This window comes from Tenebrio molitor, chromosome 8, assembly GCF_963966145.1.
Source record: "Tenebrio molitor chromosome 8, icTenMoli1.1, whole genome shotgun sequence".
Classification (NCBI taxonomy): Eukaryota; Metazoa; Arthropoda; class Insecta; order Coleoptera; family Tenebrionidae; genus Tenebrio; species Tenebrio molitor.
Genome location: NC_091053.1, coordinates 10,830,972 through 10,849,307, shown reverse-complemented (window position 1 = coordinate 10,849,307; position 18,336 = coordinate 10,830,972). Strand labels below are relative to the sequence as shown.

Here is an 18,336-nt window from a genome sequence, read left to right as displayed (position 1 = left end):
AGCTTAAGTTAATTTGACAGTTTTTTTGAAAATATCAATCATAATGACGGTAAAAGTGCATTTACATTGTCACTTTTTGAAACGACAATAACAGACTGCCCAGGATTCCATGTCCTTCATTGTACAATATTGTTTATAAGGAAGCCTTTAAAACACAAAACACGACGCGTAGCGGAGTGCTTTTAAAAGTTTTGATCTCGACCTGTGGACATTTAGTTTTAAGTCTTGTATATTACTGTAAATTAAATGTAATTTTATGTATATAAAAGCACTGATGTACATACAAATTACACGTGTGTGTTTATTTTATCTAATAAAAACTTTAAAAAGCGTCAAAATCTTTATACTTTTTGTTTTGTCACGTTGGTAGTTGGTACTTGGTAAGTTGGTAACTATTGGTAACTATAACGAATTAACAGGTTGGCGGTTGATGGTTTAAGGCACGGTTAAGGTTTAAGCGCCAAACAGTAATATAGGTTATAAAGTGAGATTAATTTTATTGCGCGTTATTTACAAATTAAAACTATTTTTTTTATCACATTTTTTTCTGGAGCACAATCTAAACATTTTGCCGAAACTTACACGTTCAGTTTTAAAATATCGTGAGCAGTTGACAAATTATTTGAAACGAGAAAATGAACGATTGGAGCAAATCGAACGATAGTCTGTCTCCCCAATTAAATCGCCACAGTCGTATTGTAACACTTCGCGACAGTTCGGATTTAAGTGAATTTTCACTGGATCAAGGAACTTCTCAAACTGGTTCTCGATTAAATAATCATCACTTTGATGTCATAGCTCTTCACCCAAATAATGAAGACAACCCAAATGATGTATCTTCAAGTGAGTTTTTACTGGACCTGGCAAATCGTCCAGATCAAGCAAATAATCAAACTGGTGGTAGATTAAATAATCAAAGAGATCATGACTTCGAAAACACACAGGTTGATCCAGGTAACAACAATGAAGACCGTGTTTATGAAGATATGACTTTTGAACAAGTGGAAGATACAGATCTAACTCCAAAAGAATCTTTTATTTTTATGCTAGGAATGCTGAATAGAATTGAAAAGTATTCAGAGACTTTAATTGATGGTATAACATGCAGAAATGCTGACTTCTTACTGTTAACAATTTTTTCAGGTGTTCATGGTAAATGGTACAAAAATAACATAGCAATGGTTAAAATTGTTTTAATAAAAAGCTACAGTTTATTTAAAAGTGAAAATCTTAGAAGGCATATTGGTAACAAACCTTCACAAACACAGGTTCATAAAGATAATAATGGTTCAGAATTGAAGAAATTAAAAAAAAGAGGTGTAAAAGCAAAGAAGAAAGTAGTTTTTAGAGGAAAAAAGGATAACCAATATTCCAGTACACAAGCAGAATTAAATATAGATGATGAAGCAAATATTGAAACTCTAGAGGAGAGATTTGGTTTGGATAAATCAGAACTGAGGAGGTCACAGTATTTACAAATAAAGGGTAAAATGTACACATTGTTTTAATTTAACTATTAGTACTAATATCTTTTTTTAGATAAAAAAGATGTGTTTTGTGATAAAATAAAAAAGAAGAGTCAACATTCCAATACACAAGTGGAAGTAAATATAGATTATGAAGAAAATACTGAAATTCCAGAGAAAATATTTAGTTTGGATAAATTGGAAACTAGGAGGTCACAGCGCTTACAAATCAAGGGTAAAATGTACACACTGTTTTATTTTAACTACATATTTTTTTATTAGATGAAGTATTGAAAAGTGATAATATTCAAAAACATAATGGTTCTCTTGGTATCGATGACACACCTTCACAAACACAGATTCATGAAGTTAATAATAGTTCAGAATTGAAAAAATTAAAAAAAAGATGTGTAAAAGCAAAGAAAAAAGTAGTTTCTAATGGAAAAAGTGATAATCAATGTTCCAGTACAGAAGTAGAACTAAATACAGATGATCAAGAAAATACTAAACCTCCAGAGAAGAGTTTGGGTAAATCAGAACCAAGGAGGTCACAGCGTTTACAAATCGATGGTAAAATATACACACTGTTTTATTTTCACTACTTTTTTTTTAATTAGATAGAGAAGTGTTTAGTGATAGGTTGGAGTATGTTGATTTAAAGTTAGCAGCTGCAACATTTACACCATTACCAGAAAGATTAAATAAATCACTGAGTGCAAAGCAAAGAACAGTGAAAAGAAAATCTAGGAGTTCATGTGGTATTTCCAGCAAGAGAGGTATAAGCATAAAGATGTGGAGGATTATTGTCTCACTATGTATATTCAGGTAGGAATAGTGGCAAGGCTTCCTTAAATTCTACAGTACCAACTTCATCACAAGAAAATGTCACTTTGGGCACTGTAGTAAATAAAAGTAGACAGAGTAGTCAAGCATGTAAAAGATTGTCCAAAAACCTATCTAGGAAAAGGGCCAAGAGTTTGGATTTGAAGTCTAGAAATGGTAAATTATAAAAAAAAAAATATTTCTGTTTACAATTGTGGCGTTGATATTTCAGGGAAGGGTGGTTCAGGAACACAAGATGCAAGTCCTGTGTTAGAAAAAACTAATACACTGGCATCAACAAGTTCCACATCTCTTTTTGACAAAAGAAACTTATACTCCGTTGATTCGTGGTTGGATTCTTTTCCCTGAATTCTTAATTCTATATCGTACTTTTAATATATCGTTATTTTTATTTTGTTTAACAACAATTTTGTACACATTTTATTATTAAAAGAGACCTTTACGTTCTTTATAATCGTGATCTATTTGTAATACTACCACCCGTAAGATGGCGCTACTAACACGATATCCCTAAGGTAACTAGATCAACACACTACGTGTAGAGGCATGGCCAACTGTATCGATATACACTAGACGTGTATACATGGCCGTTTCAATTTCAAAATAAAAGTGTTCCTAGAAAGCAAACCATGAACCACTGACCTCTATAGAGGTCAGTGCCATGAACTACCATGACCAACTTCATTAAACTATGTTATGGCCATTCCAATTCCATTAAAATGCGCTTCGTATGAAGTATGTTATGGATAGTCATAGAGAAAATAAAATACTATAGAATGAAAAGTCCCTAATAAATTTTTGGAAAATCGTTTAGCGCACCCTCACCACACCGCAAGAGGGCGCAAATGTTTTAAAAAGTCAAAAATTTAAACTCAAAGTAATCTCAATAATCTAAAAATCAATCAAAGCAGTGTCAATCTTTATGTCACTATCTTGTAATTCAAAATGAGGCTGTGTCACGTTCACAAATAATGTAGTACCGCTGCTAAGATTGCTAAATTTGTTGTTGAGAGAATCAAGCAAAATGTATATAGAAAACAGTCAACAAATTGAAAGAAAAATAATACTTCAAGACCAAGAGATTACACCATTATTTGATACACCATATCTTATTAAAGGAATTAGAAATTATAGGATAACAAAAGATTTGGTTTGGGAAGTAAACCAAGAAATTTTAAGTGTGAAATTGGACCACATAGTGAAGGTTTATCTTTATGATTCAGCGTGGGGCGAATTAAGAGCCCTCCACAAAATTACGGACATGCAGATAAGATCCAAAAGATGTCCTATGCAACTCAAGTTTTGAGTCGTCATAATCATTATTAATTCAACTATCACGCTATTAGTTAACTGTGGTAATTTCTAATAACAATTGTTGTTAATAATCTAATAATATATTTTAACTAGCAGGTAGAACAAACCTAAATGATGAAGACTTGGGAACTGCAAAAACAATAACTTTTTTGACAAACTTTTTGATAATAATCTGGAGGGAGGGACATTTCGCCCACGTTGCGAGAAACCTCTTGCTTGTGGAGTTTAGAAAAATCCGGGGCACACAAAATTTTGGCAGGAAGCAGTCCTACACTTACGCAATATGTACCTACTTTAGAAAAAAAATTTGATTAAAAAAACAGCACTTTCTTTCATAAAAAAAAAAAATGAATGAAAACATTGGATGGATTTTTGGATGTATGTATACTAAAATTTAGCAGAAAGTGGCAAGTGAGTTTTTTAGAGTTTGTAAAAAATGTTAATAAGATTCATAATATACCGAGCGATCATTTAAAAAATAAATCGTGTTTGCTTTGGAGCCTATGCTATAGCATGGGTTGCCATAGGTAACACGCCGACTCGATTTATTTTTTAATTGATCGCACCGTACTACTTATCATGGAAAATGCAACACCTAGAAATAGTGAATATTTTTTGATGAAACTTGGTACAGTAATTAGGTGTTCACTAAAGATAAAATGATGATAATTTGAAAGAAATACCTGAAGAAAATACCCATATCTTTTGGATTATTCTTATCGGAATGTAGCGACCTGTTGGAAGCCAGTCACTGCAACCAACAATACATCCGCAACCACCAATAGATCTATCGGCAGATTTCCCAACGATCGCCTGAAGATGGCATCACCAGCTACTGCCTACGAGCCTTAGACGATCCCAATGGAACTTCCACCAGCATCAGCAATCACCGATAGATGGCGACCCAAACCCCCGACTACTAAGGTCACTAAATCAACACACTACGTGTTAAGGTAGCGCCATTACATTCCTGGCGTGAGTTTATTGTGGAACAAAGATAATAAATGCAAATGTCGTAAGTGCGACGAGGAAGACATCAGTTTCAGAGAATTTAGTTTGGCAAAATGACAACAGTCTTTAGTGACACTATACATTTTCAAACGTGGCTCTGTATTGTTTATCCCCAGATTGAGTTTATTGTGCGACAAGGATAGATATATAAAATCACTAATGGCGCTACCTTAACACGTAGTGTGTTGATTTAGTGACCTTACCGACTACCGCTCTGTGAGGCACCAGGAGGAATCAAATTCCACCCCAGCATCACACCCGGCAGTTCAGTTCAGCAGTCCAGTTCCCGTCTTAGTGAACCAAGTGTAACGCAACAGTGGTGACCCCGAGAAACAGTGCTCCAGTAGTGATTCAGTAGTGTCTTCCAGTGCTTCAGTTGTGAGTCAGTGTACCCCAGTGCTCAGTGCTCCCTAGTGTACCCAAGTACCCCCAGAAGTGCTCAGTGTACCCAAGTACCCCCAGAAGTGCTCAGTGTACCCAAGTACCCCCAGAAGTGCTCAGTGTACCCAAGTACCCCCAGAAGTGCTCAGTGGCTCCCAAGTGCCCCCAGTAGTGTCAGTCCAGTCTGCCAACGTAGTTACCATTCGCGAGTGTTGTGTGGTGATTACCAACTTTTGACTCCTGGACTGCGCACCATGCCCAACAACGGCGAATCCACAGCTTCCGTGCAGACTGAGGCCCCTGCGCTCCGCAACCCTGAGGTAGACCGCGTCACAGTTCGAGTCCCACCATTTTGGAGTAACGAGCCCGCACTCTGGTTCTCGCATCTTGAAAGCCAACTAGCACTAGCTAACGTCACGGCCGACACCACCAAGTTCCACTACGTGGTCTCCAACCTTGACTTCCGGAACGCACAAGTCGTCCGCGACATTCTGCAAACACCACCTAGGAGCGACAAGTACGAAGCACTCAAGACAGCCTTAATATCCCGCCTGTCGAGCTCTGAAGAGCAACGCATTCAACAACTTCTTCAACGAGAAGACCTAGGGGACCGCAAGCCCTCTGAATTTTTACGGCACCTCCGAAGCCTAGCGACAGTACCAGAGAACCTTCTGCGATCCCTGTGGACAAATCGCCTGCCGCACCAAACTCAGGTGATCTTGACCACACAGACGGACTCCACCCTGGACAAGCTCGCTGAACTCGCAGACAAGGTCCACGAGATGTTGCCCACTGCGCCACACATTGACGCCACTCAAATAGCAGCAACATCAACCGACCTTAGCAAAGAACTCGCGCAACTACGTAAAGAAGTAGCCGAGCTCCGCAAAGCATGCAACCGCCAGCAGCGCCGTAACCAATCACCAGCACGACCAGCAGCACAACAAGACAAACCAGAAAACACAATCTGCTGGTACCACAACCGCTTCAAGGGGAAAGCGACCAAATGCACCCAGCCTTGTTCCTACCAAACGGAAAACTAAGTACTGGACCACTCACGGCGGCAATTGGTCCGGTACCCCAGCAACGCCGCCTTTTTGTAGTCGACGTCGCCACAAAAGAGCGATTCCTGGTGGACACCGGTGCCGAAATATCTGTTTACCCCGTCAACAAGCTACGCTACCGTCCCGCCGCAACCGAGTTCCATCTACACGCCGCAAACGGCTCCACCATTACAACTTTTGGTTTTCGAGCCATGGATCTCAACTTAGGTGTACGACGACAATTTACCTGGAAATTCATTGTAGCCGCGGTCACACACGCAATCATCGGAATGGACTTCCTGAGCCACTTCAACCTAGTGATCGACCCCCGCAACAAACGGTTAATCGATACCCAGACGTCCCTCAGCGTCCGTACCGTCTCTACCATAACCGCGACCAATCCTCCACGTCTCCTTGCGGTCACTGATTCAATATATCTCCGCCTGCTCAAAGAATTTCCGCAACTAACCAACCCACAGCAAACCAGAACCATCCTCAAACATGACACCGTGCATCACATTCGCACCACGCCATGACCTCCTATCTCTTGTAAGACTCGACGAATGGACCCACACAAACTGCAGATAGCCAAGACAGAATTTCAGGCACTACTCAATGACGGCATCATCCGCCCCTCAGCAAGCCCATGGTCTTCACCGCTACACCTAGCACCCAAAAAAGACTCCTCTTGGCGACCCTGCGGCGACTACCGCACCCTCAACGCACGCACCATACCCGACCAGTATCCCGTGCCGCGCATTCAAGACTTTTCTCAAAACCTTGCTGGCTGCACCATCTTCTCGACGATTGATCTGGTGCGCGCTTTCAACCAGATCCCAATCGCACCCGAAGACATCCCGAAAACAGCAATCACGACACCGTTCGGACTGTACGAATTCATGTATATGTCCTTCGGCCTCCGCAACGCTGCACAAACGTTCCAGCGCTTCATGCACACCGTTCTACGCGGCCTGGAATTTTGCTATGTGTACATAGACGACATCCTCGTCGCATCCAAAAACGAGGAAGAGCACCTAAAACACCTCCGTACTGTGTGTGAAAGACTCGCAAGCTTCAACATCCTCATAAACTGTAACAAGTGCGTGTTCGGCCAACGCGAAATCCGATTTCTTGGACACATCGTTTCCGCGAGTGGCATCCGACCGACGCCCGAAAAAACCGACGCGATCACAAACTTCCCGCGACTGGAAACAGCGAAACAGTTACGGCAATTCTTGGGACTAATAAACTTTTATCGGAACTTTATCCCGAAAGCAGCTAGTCTCCAAGCTCCTCTTCACGCCGTTCTCACTCCAAAAACGAAAAGCAAAGCAACGATCAACTGGACCCCAGAGATGGCACAAGCATTTACAGACTGCAAACAAAGTCTCTCCACCGCCACGCTCCTGGCACACCCCGTCATTGGAGTTGACCTCGCCCTCTCTACAGACGCCTCCGACTTCAGTATCGGCGCCTGCCTCCAACAGCGAGTCAACAACGATTGGCAACCGCTTGCCTTCTTCTCCAGGAAACTAACTCCAGCACAGACTAAGTACAGTGCCTACGACCGCGAGCTCTACGCCGTGTACGCCGCGATCAAATACTTTCGTCACATGCTGGAAGGCCAAACATTCTTCATACTCACCGATCACAAACCACTGACGTTCGCGTTCGCACAGAAACCCGAGAAGTGTACACCGCGTCAGTTTCGCCATCTCGACTTCATCAGCCAATTTACCACAGATGTCAGATACGTCCCAGGCCCCGAGAACATCCCCGCCGACACCCTGTCACGCATTGGGAGCATCTCCTCAGCCGGCGACTTCCGCGCCCTCAGCATGGCCCAAGAAAACGACGCCGAACTGCAGGAACTTCTTCGCCCAGACGCCAACACAGGCCTCCGTCTGGAAAAGATCACTATCCCTGGTACCAACCTGACACTCTATTGTGACACAACAACCGGTGAACCACGTCCCTTTGTCACACCAACCCTCCGACGTCCCGTCTTCAACTCGTTGCATAATCTCTCTCATCCAGGCATTCGTGCCACTACAAAGCTTGTTACAGATCGTTTTGTATGGCCCAACATCAAGAGAGATTGTCGCCAGTGGACCCGCACATGCACCCAATGCCAGCGAACTAAGATTTGGCGTCACAATTCGCCTCCTATCGGACGCTTCGCACCCCCCAATCACCGCTTCGAGCACGTGCACGTCGACATAGTAGGCCCCCTACCTCCTTCCAACGGGTACCGCTATCTGCTGACGTGCATCGACCGCTTCACCAGGTGGCCCGAAGCATTCCCCTTGACCAACATCGACGCTGCTTCCGTCGCACAAACATTTGTAGCAGGCTGGATCTCCAGGTTCGGTACGCCTCTTCGCCTCACCAACGACCAGGGCCGCCAATTCGAATCCGAACTCTTTCGCTGCCTCAACAAGATATGTGGTACTACCCAGTTCCGTACCACCGCATATCACCCAGCGGCCAACGGACTAGTTGAGCGACTCCACCGTCAACTAAAGGCTTCCTCCTCTTCAACCGGCGTACGACGGACCCTACAAAGTTCTCCGCCGTGATCACAGAACTTTCCGCCTGCTCCTCAACGGTCGTCCGACCTCCGTCTCGACAGATCGTCTCAAACCCGCATACGTCGTCAATGAAGACCCACCACAACCCACCATCACTCCACCAAACACAGCAACAAACACAACAGACACCAACACCCAACAAACGCGATCTGGACGCAACATCCAACGCCCTGTTCGCTTCCGCGACCATCCCGCTGGGAGGGGGGTGATGTAGCGACCTGTTGGAAGCCAGTCACTGCAACCACCAATAGATCTATCGGCAGATTTCCCAACGATCGCCTGAAGATGGCATCACCAGCTACTGCCTACGAGCCTTAGACGATCCCAATGGAACTTCCACCAGCATCAGCAATCACCGATAGATGGCGACCCAAACCCCCGACTACCGCTCTGTGAGGCACCAGGAGGAATCAAATTCCACCCCAGCATCACACCCGGCAGTTCAGTTCAGCAGTCCAATTCCCGTCTTAGTGAACCAAGTGTAACGCAACAGGAACATGCATTTCTTTTTATTGTTGAGGATCAGTTATCATCAATAACTTCAGTATATCGCAGCATTTAAAGTGTGTTAATGCTATACTATGCCTCCAGTACGAAGACGAGCCCATTATCAGCACGTAACTCAATTTGAAAGAGGCCACATTATTGGAATGCGAGATGCAGGTCTTTCCTATAGGGCAATCGCTCATCGTGTGTGACGAAATGTGGCTACTGTGTTACGGTGTTGTCATGCCTGGTTTGAAGAAGGAAGACATCAGCGAGTAAGGGGTACTGGACCAAGAAGGAGGACTACAGATCGACAAGATCGCCATCTTAGATTTTTGGCCCTTAGAGATCGATTTTCGACAACTCGATAGGTAGCAAATGCTTGGTACCGCGCAGTAGAAAGGCCAATTGCAATGTCATCGATTTATAGGCGAATAAGATCATTTGGGATACGATCCTACCGTCCACATTTAGTGTTGTGTTGCGAAAGACGCAATTTTGCTTTTTCTATTGAAAGGCCCGTAGCAAGAACTGTTGGTGTAATGGTCTGGGGAGCAATTTGTTTTGGAAGCAGGTCTCGTCTAGTCTTTATACAGGGAAACCTGACAGCAATTCGCTATGTCCAGGAGGTTTTGCGGCCTGTTGTGGTACCTTACTTTCGAAGAGTAAATAATGCTCTATTTCAACAAGATAACGCGCGGCCGCATATTGCCAACGTTAGTAGAGACTTCCTAGATGACTCTCAGGTGGATTTATTTCCATGGCCTCCGAGATCTCCTGATCTATCCCCAATCGAGCACGTGTGGGATTTGATGGGTCGAAGACTGACGAATTTGCACAACCCTCCGTTGACTTTGGCTGCACTCAGACATGAAATTCAAGTTGCCTGGGATTCGGTTCCCCAAGACGAGATTAACCATCTGATTAGAAGTATGCCTCGGCGCGTCCGCAAGTGTAGAGGATCTCGAGGCGGTCCAACCCATTACTGAGAGAACTTTTTAACATATGGACCAATGTTACTGAAACTTTCATCATTTTATCTTTAGTTAACACCTAATTACTGTACCAAGTTTCATCAAAAAATATTCACTATTTCTGGGTGTTGCATTTTCCATGATAAGTAGTATATTTTCAAAATTATATTCAGTAACATAATATTAAAAGCAAAATTTTAACGGTAATTCAAACATAAGTACCTAATGTTAATTTTTCGTTCACTTAAAAATAAAATTGAAGATGAAATTATTGGTAAAATAATTCATTTAACCACATTTACATTAAGGTGTAAAATTTAATTTTAAGTGGTAGGATACGAGAACGGTAACATTTAGGAATAATATTTATAAAAATGAAGCAGAACTGTATCAAAAACGGTTGAAAATAAAATATCGAAACTATTGCTGGCGTTTTAATTTGTTGTGAAAATTTGCGATGATAAAAAAAAATCAAAGGAAAGGTAAACTCATCCAGTAGGCTGTGATTTTGCACCCTCACCAGGATAAGAGATGGCGGTAAACGCTTTGTGCCCAAAAAATGTATAGGGAGTTTGCGTTCTATATGTTCTTATTTTGTCTATGTGGATAGTCATGACCAACTTCATTAAACTATGTTATGGCCATTCCAATTCCATTAAAATGGGCTTCGTATGAAGTATGTCATGGATAGTCATGACCAACTTCATTAAACTATGTTATGGCCATCCCAAATGTCGAAAAAAAGTAAACCAAATGACAAGTCGATGATGGAGATGAAGTGGCGATATCTAGTGAAATTTAGAATAACCACACATTTAAAAAGTTAAATATCAGGTTATGTTATATGCCATTTCATTGTCAAAAACTGTCAGCTTATACGTTTTCGTCGTCATAAAAGTATAAACTGACAGTTTTTGGCAATGAAATGGCATATAACATAACCTGATATTTAACTTTTTAAATGTGTGGTTATTCTAAATTTCACTAGATATCGCCACTTCATCTCGATCACATGACCAACTTCATTAAACTATGTTAATGAATTTCCCGAAGAACCTCAAACCATTTAGCTCTAACTCCACTGTCGCTGGGAAATTGAAATAAAGGTTTTTCAGAATTGCCACAAATAATGCATTTAATGAGCATTTTCAGAGTTTTTTGATTGACAAGCGTAGCTTTTTGATTCAGACGGCCTTGTCCATCATCGACTTGTCATTTGGTTTACTTTTTTTCGACATTTGGGATGGCCATAACATAGTTTAATGAAGTTGGTCATGGAACTACCGTAAAGTAGCGACATCTGTTGGATCCTTTCATATTATTTTTTTTAATTTAAAATTGTCAAATTGAACGTCACAAACGTCAGATTTTGGAAGTATTTTCTTACCTTTCTGTGCTCATTGTCAATTATAACATTTATTGTTCAGTTGATGATTGTCGTGTTTAGTTTCGTTGTGTTCATTTTAATTTATTAATTTCGAGTGACAAGCAAATTAACAGACAAATAACATACGACAACTAACCGTTACCTAACCAAGAATATAAATTTGACAAGTTAACGTACTCGTAGATTGAAGATTGGTTAAAATTATAGTCGTATGGCGTCGCTACTTTACGGGAAATTTCAATTGTTTCATCGGAATTTTTCTCTTATGGAGAAATTGCAAAATGAAACGGCCATGTATACACGTCTAGTGTATATCGATACAGTTGGCCATGGTAGAGGTACCGCCATCAGTGATTTTTTATGTCTGTCCTTGTCGCACAATCTACTCAAACTGGGGATAAAAAAAACACAATCTAAAAATGATTTGACGTAATTTGACAAAAACTAGTGTCATTATTCTGCTGCATATTTAATAATCCTCGTTCACGATTCATCTAACTTATTATTTCGTTACAGTTTTCGTTTGTGTTTAAGTATTGTCATTTATTTCTTTGTTCTCGTTACATCTTTTAACTTGGTTCAGTTACTTGCGTTAATTTTAATACTTTAACATGGTCAGTAACAAGTGTTGTGTTAGCGGCTGTTCAAGTTCTAGAAAAAATGGATTTAAATTGTTTTATGTTCCAAACGGTAAGACACCCGTTACATATACTTACTTATATACAGTAACAAGCAATTTAATATTAGGAGTCAAAAACAGAGTACGGAGGGAACAGTGGCGATAAAATTTGAGACTGTCTGTGAGTTCGTGCTCTAACCGGGAACTACAAATCTGCTGTGTAAGTATCTACATAATAAAGTAAAGATTTAGTTTTTCTTATGTTAGGTGATATAGGTATGTGGCTATAGTAGGTACACTATCCCACCTCCACCCGGCGGCACGGCAATTTTGCCGGAGTACATACACTATTACGGATATTATTATCAAGTAATAGTGCAGTGCTTATCAACATAATTACCGGCGTCTTGCCTCCGCATTTTGACTTTGTTGTGTATTATGTTCTGTGTCAATGTTAAGGAACTTCCTCACGATGTGACATGAGTATAATAATATACCTTTTTGAATTTCAACTACCAATGTGTTATCTAAATCCAGAATTTTTAAATTTTTAAAAAGAGATTGCGGTACTATTCCCGTTGCTGAAATTACAAGTGGTAAAATCGAAATTTTTTCTAAACACCAAAGATTTCTCATAGCAACGGACAGCTCTAAATATTTATTAATTTTTGTGTTATATGTAAAAATAATATTATAATAATATTATTTTAATTTGCAGAAACATTTTAGTAAAGATGATTTCTTTTGGGCTGAAGATTTTCAGCGATTGAAACCTGAAGTTTTCCCTCATTTGTAACTGGAACCTATGGACATAGGTATACCTATTTTTGTGTCTGATAGTTTAAAATATATATTTGATATTGTATTTTTAAATGATTAAAAATTTGGTAACTTGTTTGGGTTTTATTAGTGGTATTTCAGTTAAAAATTTTTGATTAATAATGGGCGACCTAACCTAACATATTTTTGACATTGTAGTAATGCCATCATTTCATTAAAAAATCCCCAAAACTATTGTCTTCCTTATTTCACTTGTGAAATTTGCATTTGATATCTTTATCTTACAATCCACTCTCGCGATAAACTACCTCGGCTTAAAAAAATGTCTTCTCTACCTTGGTGTATAATATACTATTTTTCACTACTAGTCTCAGAAGGCGTCATTATTGACTCTCGAAGCGACCCCAGAAGTAGAATTTCTCTCCCTTGGTTAATAATAATTTTAATTATTAACCAAGGTCAACAATGAACAGCCGTCACTTAGCAACGAAAGATTTTCGTTGATTTCATTGGTTAACGTAGACGATTTTCATAGCAACCGTTGAAAAATGAGAACTCGGATCGTCGCATCAGACAAAATAATTTGATTAATAATTATTATCAGAAAGGGTTTTAACGTATCCAGTAGTGAAAAAAATAGTATATAAACCACGGTGAAGAAGTCCCTTATAGTCTTCGCGCCTTAGAACCTTCGGCACGCCTCGGGCTCTAATCTTGGCGCTCTGACTATAATCATGAACTTCTTCACCTTGGCGTATAATATACTACAGTGTGGAATAAAATGATTTACATCTAGTTACCTTTGCATTACCCATGTAAAAATACGAAATGCCGCTCTACAAAAAAAAGAAAGCCTAACCGCCAAATATTCCAAAATTCCAAATGTGATTTATTGCGAAGGGATGATATGAATGCAAAGTTGAGATTGAAATTAAAAAGGAGCTAACTAAAGCAAGTCACAGCTAGTGTTGAAAGTGGCCACCAACGTTTGTTAATTCAATTTAGTAAATTGTAACAATTGTCAATTCGATTGATGACATTTATTGACAGAACTAATAGTTCGGCACTTCAAAAAAAGAGTAGAGCGGTACAGGAAAATTTACATGCGCAAAAATTCCAAAGGTAACTAGATGTAAATCATTTTATTCCACACTGTATTATTATGGCCCCTACAAATATGCTGTATGTAAATAAACCAATTCTTTTTATTCATAGAGACACTACCATAACAAGTACTTGCCTTAATAGTTGTTGTTTGTTTCTGTAAGGTTCTTATATGGTCTTATTAGTTCTAACACTTCTAACCACTTACCACGACGCTCAGGAATTTTCGGGATTCTGTATAAGCTAAATCCCTTCTCATGTGTATTTTTACAACTAGTAATGAAACAACTGGGCATTTTTATTTACAATGAGTGGTTTTACATTTTACAATAATGATTTTACAACGCAATGACAGTATGAAGTGACAGAACAATTAATGAAATGTAAATCATAGCCAGCTTTATTGATGACATATAGTGACTTCAGCGTTACCAACCATATTCTGGGCCAGCCAGATGTCGGTACCATAACTTAGTTGTAGGGGCCATAGATATCCCCATAGAGAAAATAAAGACAAATAGAATGAAAAGAGGCCTATCAATTTTCTGCAACAGAATCCATGGTAATGGTTTATCGCACCGTCCACAAGCCAAGAGATGGCGCAAATTTGGAAGGAAGATTTAAACTTTTGAAATCAAAGTTGTCTCAATTCATTTCATTTACTTTCATGTCACGAAGTACTGTTATCACGTCTTTTCTAAAAATTTAAATACGACAATTCGTGTTTGTGGCTAAAACTGTAATACTATGAAGCTATGTAGTGTTCAAAAGTGCTAGCACCCGCCACATATTTTCACAATCCTTTAAAATATCCTGCGCGGTTTCGGGAATGGTTACGAAGAATGGGCAATGTTTATCTCTTCGAAATCGATCAAATGAAAGTTTACAATGGATATACGGTTTGAGCATCCACATTTCAGACTTTTCGATTACGACACGAACAATAGAGTGAAAAATACGGCAATACCTAGCTTACAAATTCCAATGGGTAAAGTGAAAACTATTTAGAATCAAAATTCTATAATAATCACCTTCAAACTTTTTAGAAAATGAGGATGATCCAACAAGGATTATTATTCATGGAAATTACGAAAAAAGATTTCCCGAATTGACTTCTTACAATTCCTTACGAGATATCCGGTAACCAAATATAAACTTCAAAAGAAAGTAACCAGTTTTCTGTTGAAAAAATCAAATGCCGTGTGAAATTATTCTCAAAATTTGAAATGAAGTTAAAAGGTAAAGTTTTGGGGGATGATGCAATACATTTTTGTTTGGTACAATCGAAAAAAAGAGACGTTAAACTAAAAGCGCGCAAATACACTACAGAAAATAAAATCTTAGCATTGGCGTTTTACAAACAATCTAGGAGAGCTTATTCAAAATTAAGAGAATTTTTTGCACTTCCTACGCTGTAGAAATGTATAAGATGTTGAAAATAAAAAATATTAAAATTAACCTGTTTTTTTTTGTTATCTTTTTTAAATTATTTAATAATAAAAATAAAGTAATAATGGAAAACATCCAGTAGGCTATGGAATATTGTACCGTCCACAACTCAACAGATGACGCCACATTTGCTGCTCAAAAAAAAATCAAGAGACTTTGCATTCTATTTATCTTTATTATTTTATCTATGGATATCCCTACAGCGTCTTATTTTCGGCGGGCAGGATTTTGAATGAAAGCACAACGATCCGAAAAATTATTGTTTTGTCAAAACCGGACAACGTATCGTGATAAAACTATTTTTATTTGTGAGCGTCAACACATCTGTGAAAGATAAAACCTACCACTATATATCCGGTATAGTACGTTCGGAATTAGTCCGTGTTCTAAATAAAGTAAAGTATTCATGAAATAGGGAAATCAAAAGAAGATTAATTATACACGAGGTAACGTAGGAGTGGGAAGCTACAAAGATAACAGCTTCCTCTGAGGCACTTCCGCTATTATTCTGCCCCAACTCTTTTATCCGCACGAATTTTGCACTCTTCCCCAAAGATTTTCTCGATATCCACCCCGAGGAGGTCGCACGCTCACAAAAAATGCTTCAGGACATCAGCCGCTGCTCGTACGCGGAACGAGTGGTCAAACACGTGAACGAATTTTTGTCAATAAAACGAATTTATTTTCGAAAAAAAAAAAAACCAAATCCGCTTTGGCGATTCTTCAGCTCGTCCGGCGCCTCGATCCGATTTCGGCGTAAAACTGGTCCCAAAGGGTACTAATAGCCGAAGGTTGTCACACTCGGCGAAGCTCCAGACTCGATGATGTTGCAGATAAGAGCTGCCCTTTTCTGTCGGCGTGGAGAAGAAATTCGAGGGGGCGACTCTAAGGGCTCCTTCTTGGTGGCTTTGAACAGAGGGTATAAATAGAGGTTCCAGTACTAGACGGTCCATTCCATCGTGTTGTACTGCGAAAGCGGTACCTCTCGAGACGCGTCTCGGTTTCCTCGGCGATCATCTCGCGCCACTTTGTGTGTGTTTCAAGTGCAAGACCAAGCTCCGGAGCACTGCGGCGAACGATTTTTTAAGGATGCGATTTCTTCAGAGGCGGCACCTCATGTGAGTACCCGATCCGGCCTTTTTCGCTTCGCCCGATGGATTCCAATTTTCGATTTAATTTTGCCGCAATCGCTCGAAAGGCTGAGCTGCGGTGGTGACTGTTCTTGCACAAAAATTCACTTTCGAGCGGTCAGAGCTGTTGGTGGCCGTTCGAGTTTTTTGCTCCGATAGGTACGTTCACCCTTTTGTTATTTAATATCAATCAAAATAATCTATAATTCAATCACGGGCAATTTATGCTGTTTGTATTCTTTTTCTCTCAAGGATATCTAAATTTAGACGATGGTTTTTATTTGTATCAGTTAAAGTTTTTATTGTTCAAAAATGTACAACTATAGGTTCCTGCTTCGCTATTTAGCTTCGAGCTTGTGGCTCACGTTTGTACGCGAGGCAAGTTATATGACGATGTGCTTTTTAACGATCGAAATGTTTTTAAACAGAAATTTTATTGGACATCGAGGAATGCTTTTACTTTACCCCATTTTTCCAAGACAAAATAATATGTCAATAGGTATATACTGAGTGGAACAAAAAAGTTCGTTGCCAATTCTCTAAATTAGGTTCGTAAACTCTAGAAACACATATTAATATTTTTTTTTTCAATTTCATTAAAAAAAGTTGACTATTTTTCATTAATTTTAGTGTTAGAAGTATCACTTTTAACAGAAATTATCAAAAGAATTGTTCAAAATGTTTTTCTTCGACTATTTTGTAAATGTCGCACTGTAATGGAATTTGCTCAGATGCTGGTTGAGCCGACAGGGACGCTATTCTGGCGACCGCTCGACGTACTATTATTCCGGCGCACTTTAAAATATTTTTTTCACAACTTTTTCGACAGTTTAGGATATTGAATTGTAATCAATCCGATAGTTTAAAAAATCTTCCAACTTTTTCACAAAAATGGTTTGAATATTTTCATCAGAACAAAAGTTAACAGGGGGTATAAGTTTTACCATGCAATTCCCTATGGCAACAGTTAAAAAAAATGCACTGTATATACCGCAATATTTTCCGAATATGCAGTATAAGCGTAGCTATCATCTAGAAAAAAGAAAAAGTTTATATCTTTAATAACAAACAAGTTATGGAGCTTTTTCGCAACTCTGGGACACCTGTATGTATAAAATACATGTTTTTAAAACTGCTTTAATGTGGATTTAAAATAAGAAGCCCATAATATCTACAATAAGTTAGTGCAATGGCCAGTTCAAATACCCACAACAAAGTGAGACTTTCTGGAACAAAATTAAAATTGTTTAAGTGTGATGTAGTGCTAGTGACCCAGTTTAAAATTTAAATTTTAATTACCGGTACCACCACGAGAGCGCGCCAAATGTGAAGGTACTAGCGGCTAGACTAGTAACTAAGGGATGGGGTCGGTAATCCTGGGGAGTTGGCAACTCGGAGAGCGGAAATATAGCGGGGATGAAGCGGGTCTCTGACGCGCGTGGTTGAAGGGGAGAGGTCACTTTTGTTTGGTTTTTCGAAACGAACACACCTTGCGAAGAGCGATCCAGTTTCTCAAATTTGTAAGTTAAATCAGAATCAATTTCACTACCGTCCCGAGTAGATATTTTATGCCCCCGTGAGGAATTCGACGTTTTAATTCACCTGGGTAATTTATCCCACTTTCGTTGCCTTTTTTTGTGTTTTGTTTTTGGGACCAGGACCACGTGGTAAGGGTATGTTGTAGATTTCATTTTGTTGCATGCTATTTCTTTAATAAGCGCCCATTTGTTAATTTTAAGCGTTATCTTTCTCCCGGGA

The 18,336-nt window shown here is 39.5% G+C and overlaps 1 protein-coding gene across 3 annotated transcripts in view; it reads left to right on the top strand.

Annotated features, from left to right (window-relative positions):
• The first annotated feature begins 201 nt into the window (after positions 1-201).
• Positions 202-18,336, top strand: part of LOC138137147 (myosin heavy chain, clone 203-like) — a 305,955-nt gene continuing 287,820 nt past the window's right edge. Inside the window, exons 1-3 of one of the 3 annotated variants that reach the window (XM_069056456.1) lie at positions 202-1,095; positions 1,144-1,485; positions 1,540-1,701. In XM_069056456.1, the coding sequence (XP_068912557.1) occupies positions 636-1,095; positions 1,144-1,485; positions 1,540-1,701 (964 nt within the window). In that variant the 5' untranslated portion in view covers positions 202-635. The remainder of the gene's footprint in view (positions 1,096-1,143; positions 1,486-1,539; positions 1,702-18,336) is intronic. The other 2 variants (XM_069056458.1, XM_069056460.1) reach the window with 2 other exon arrangements.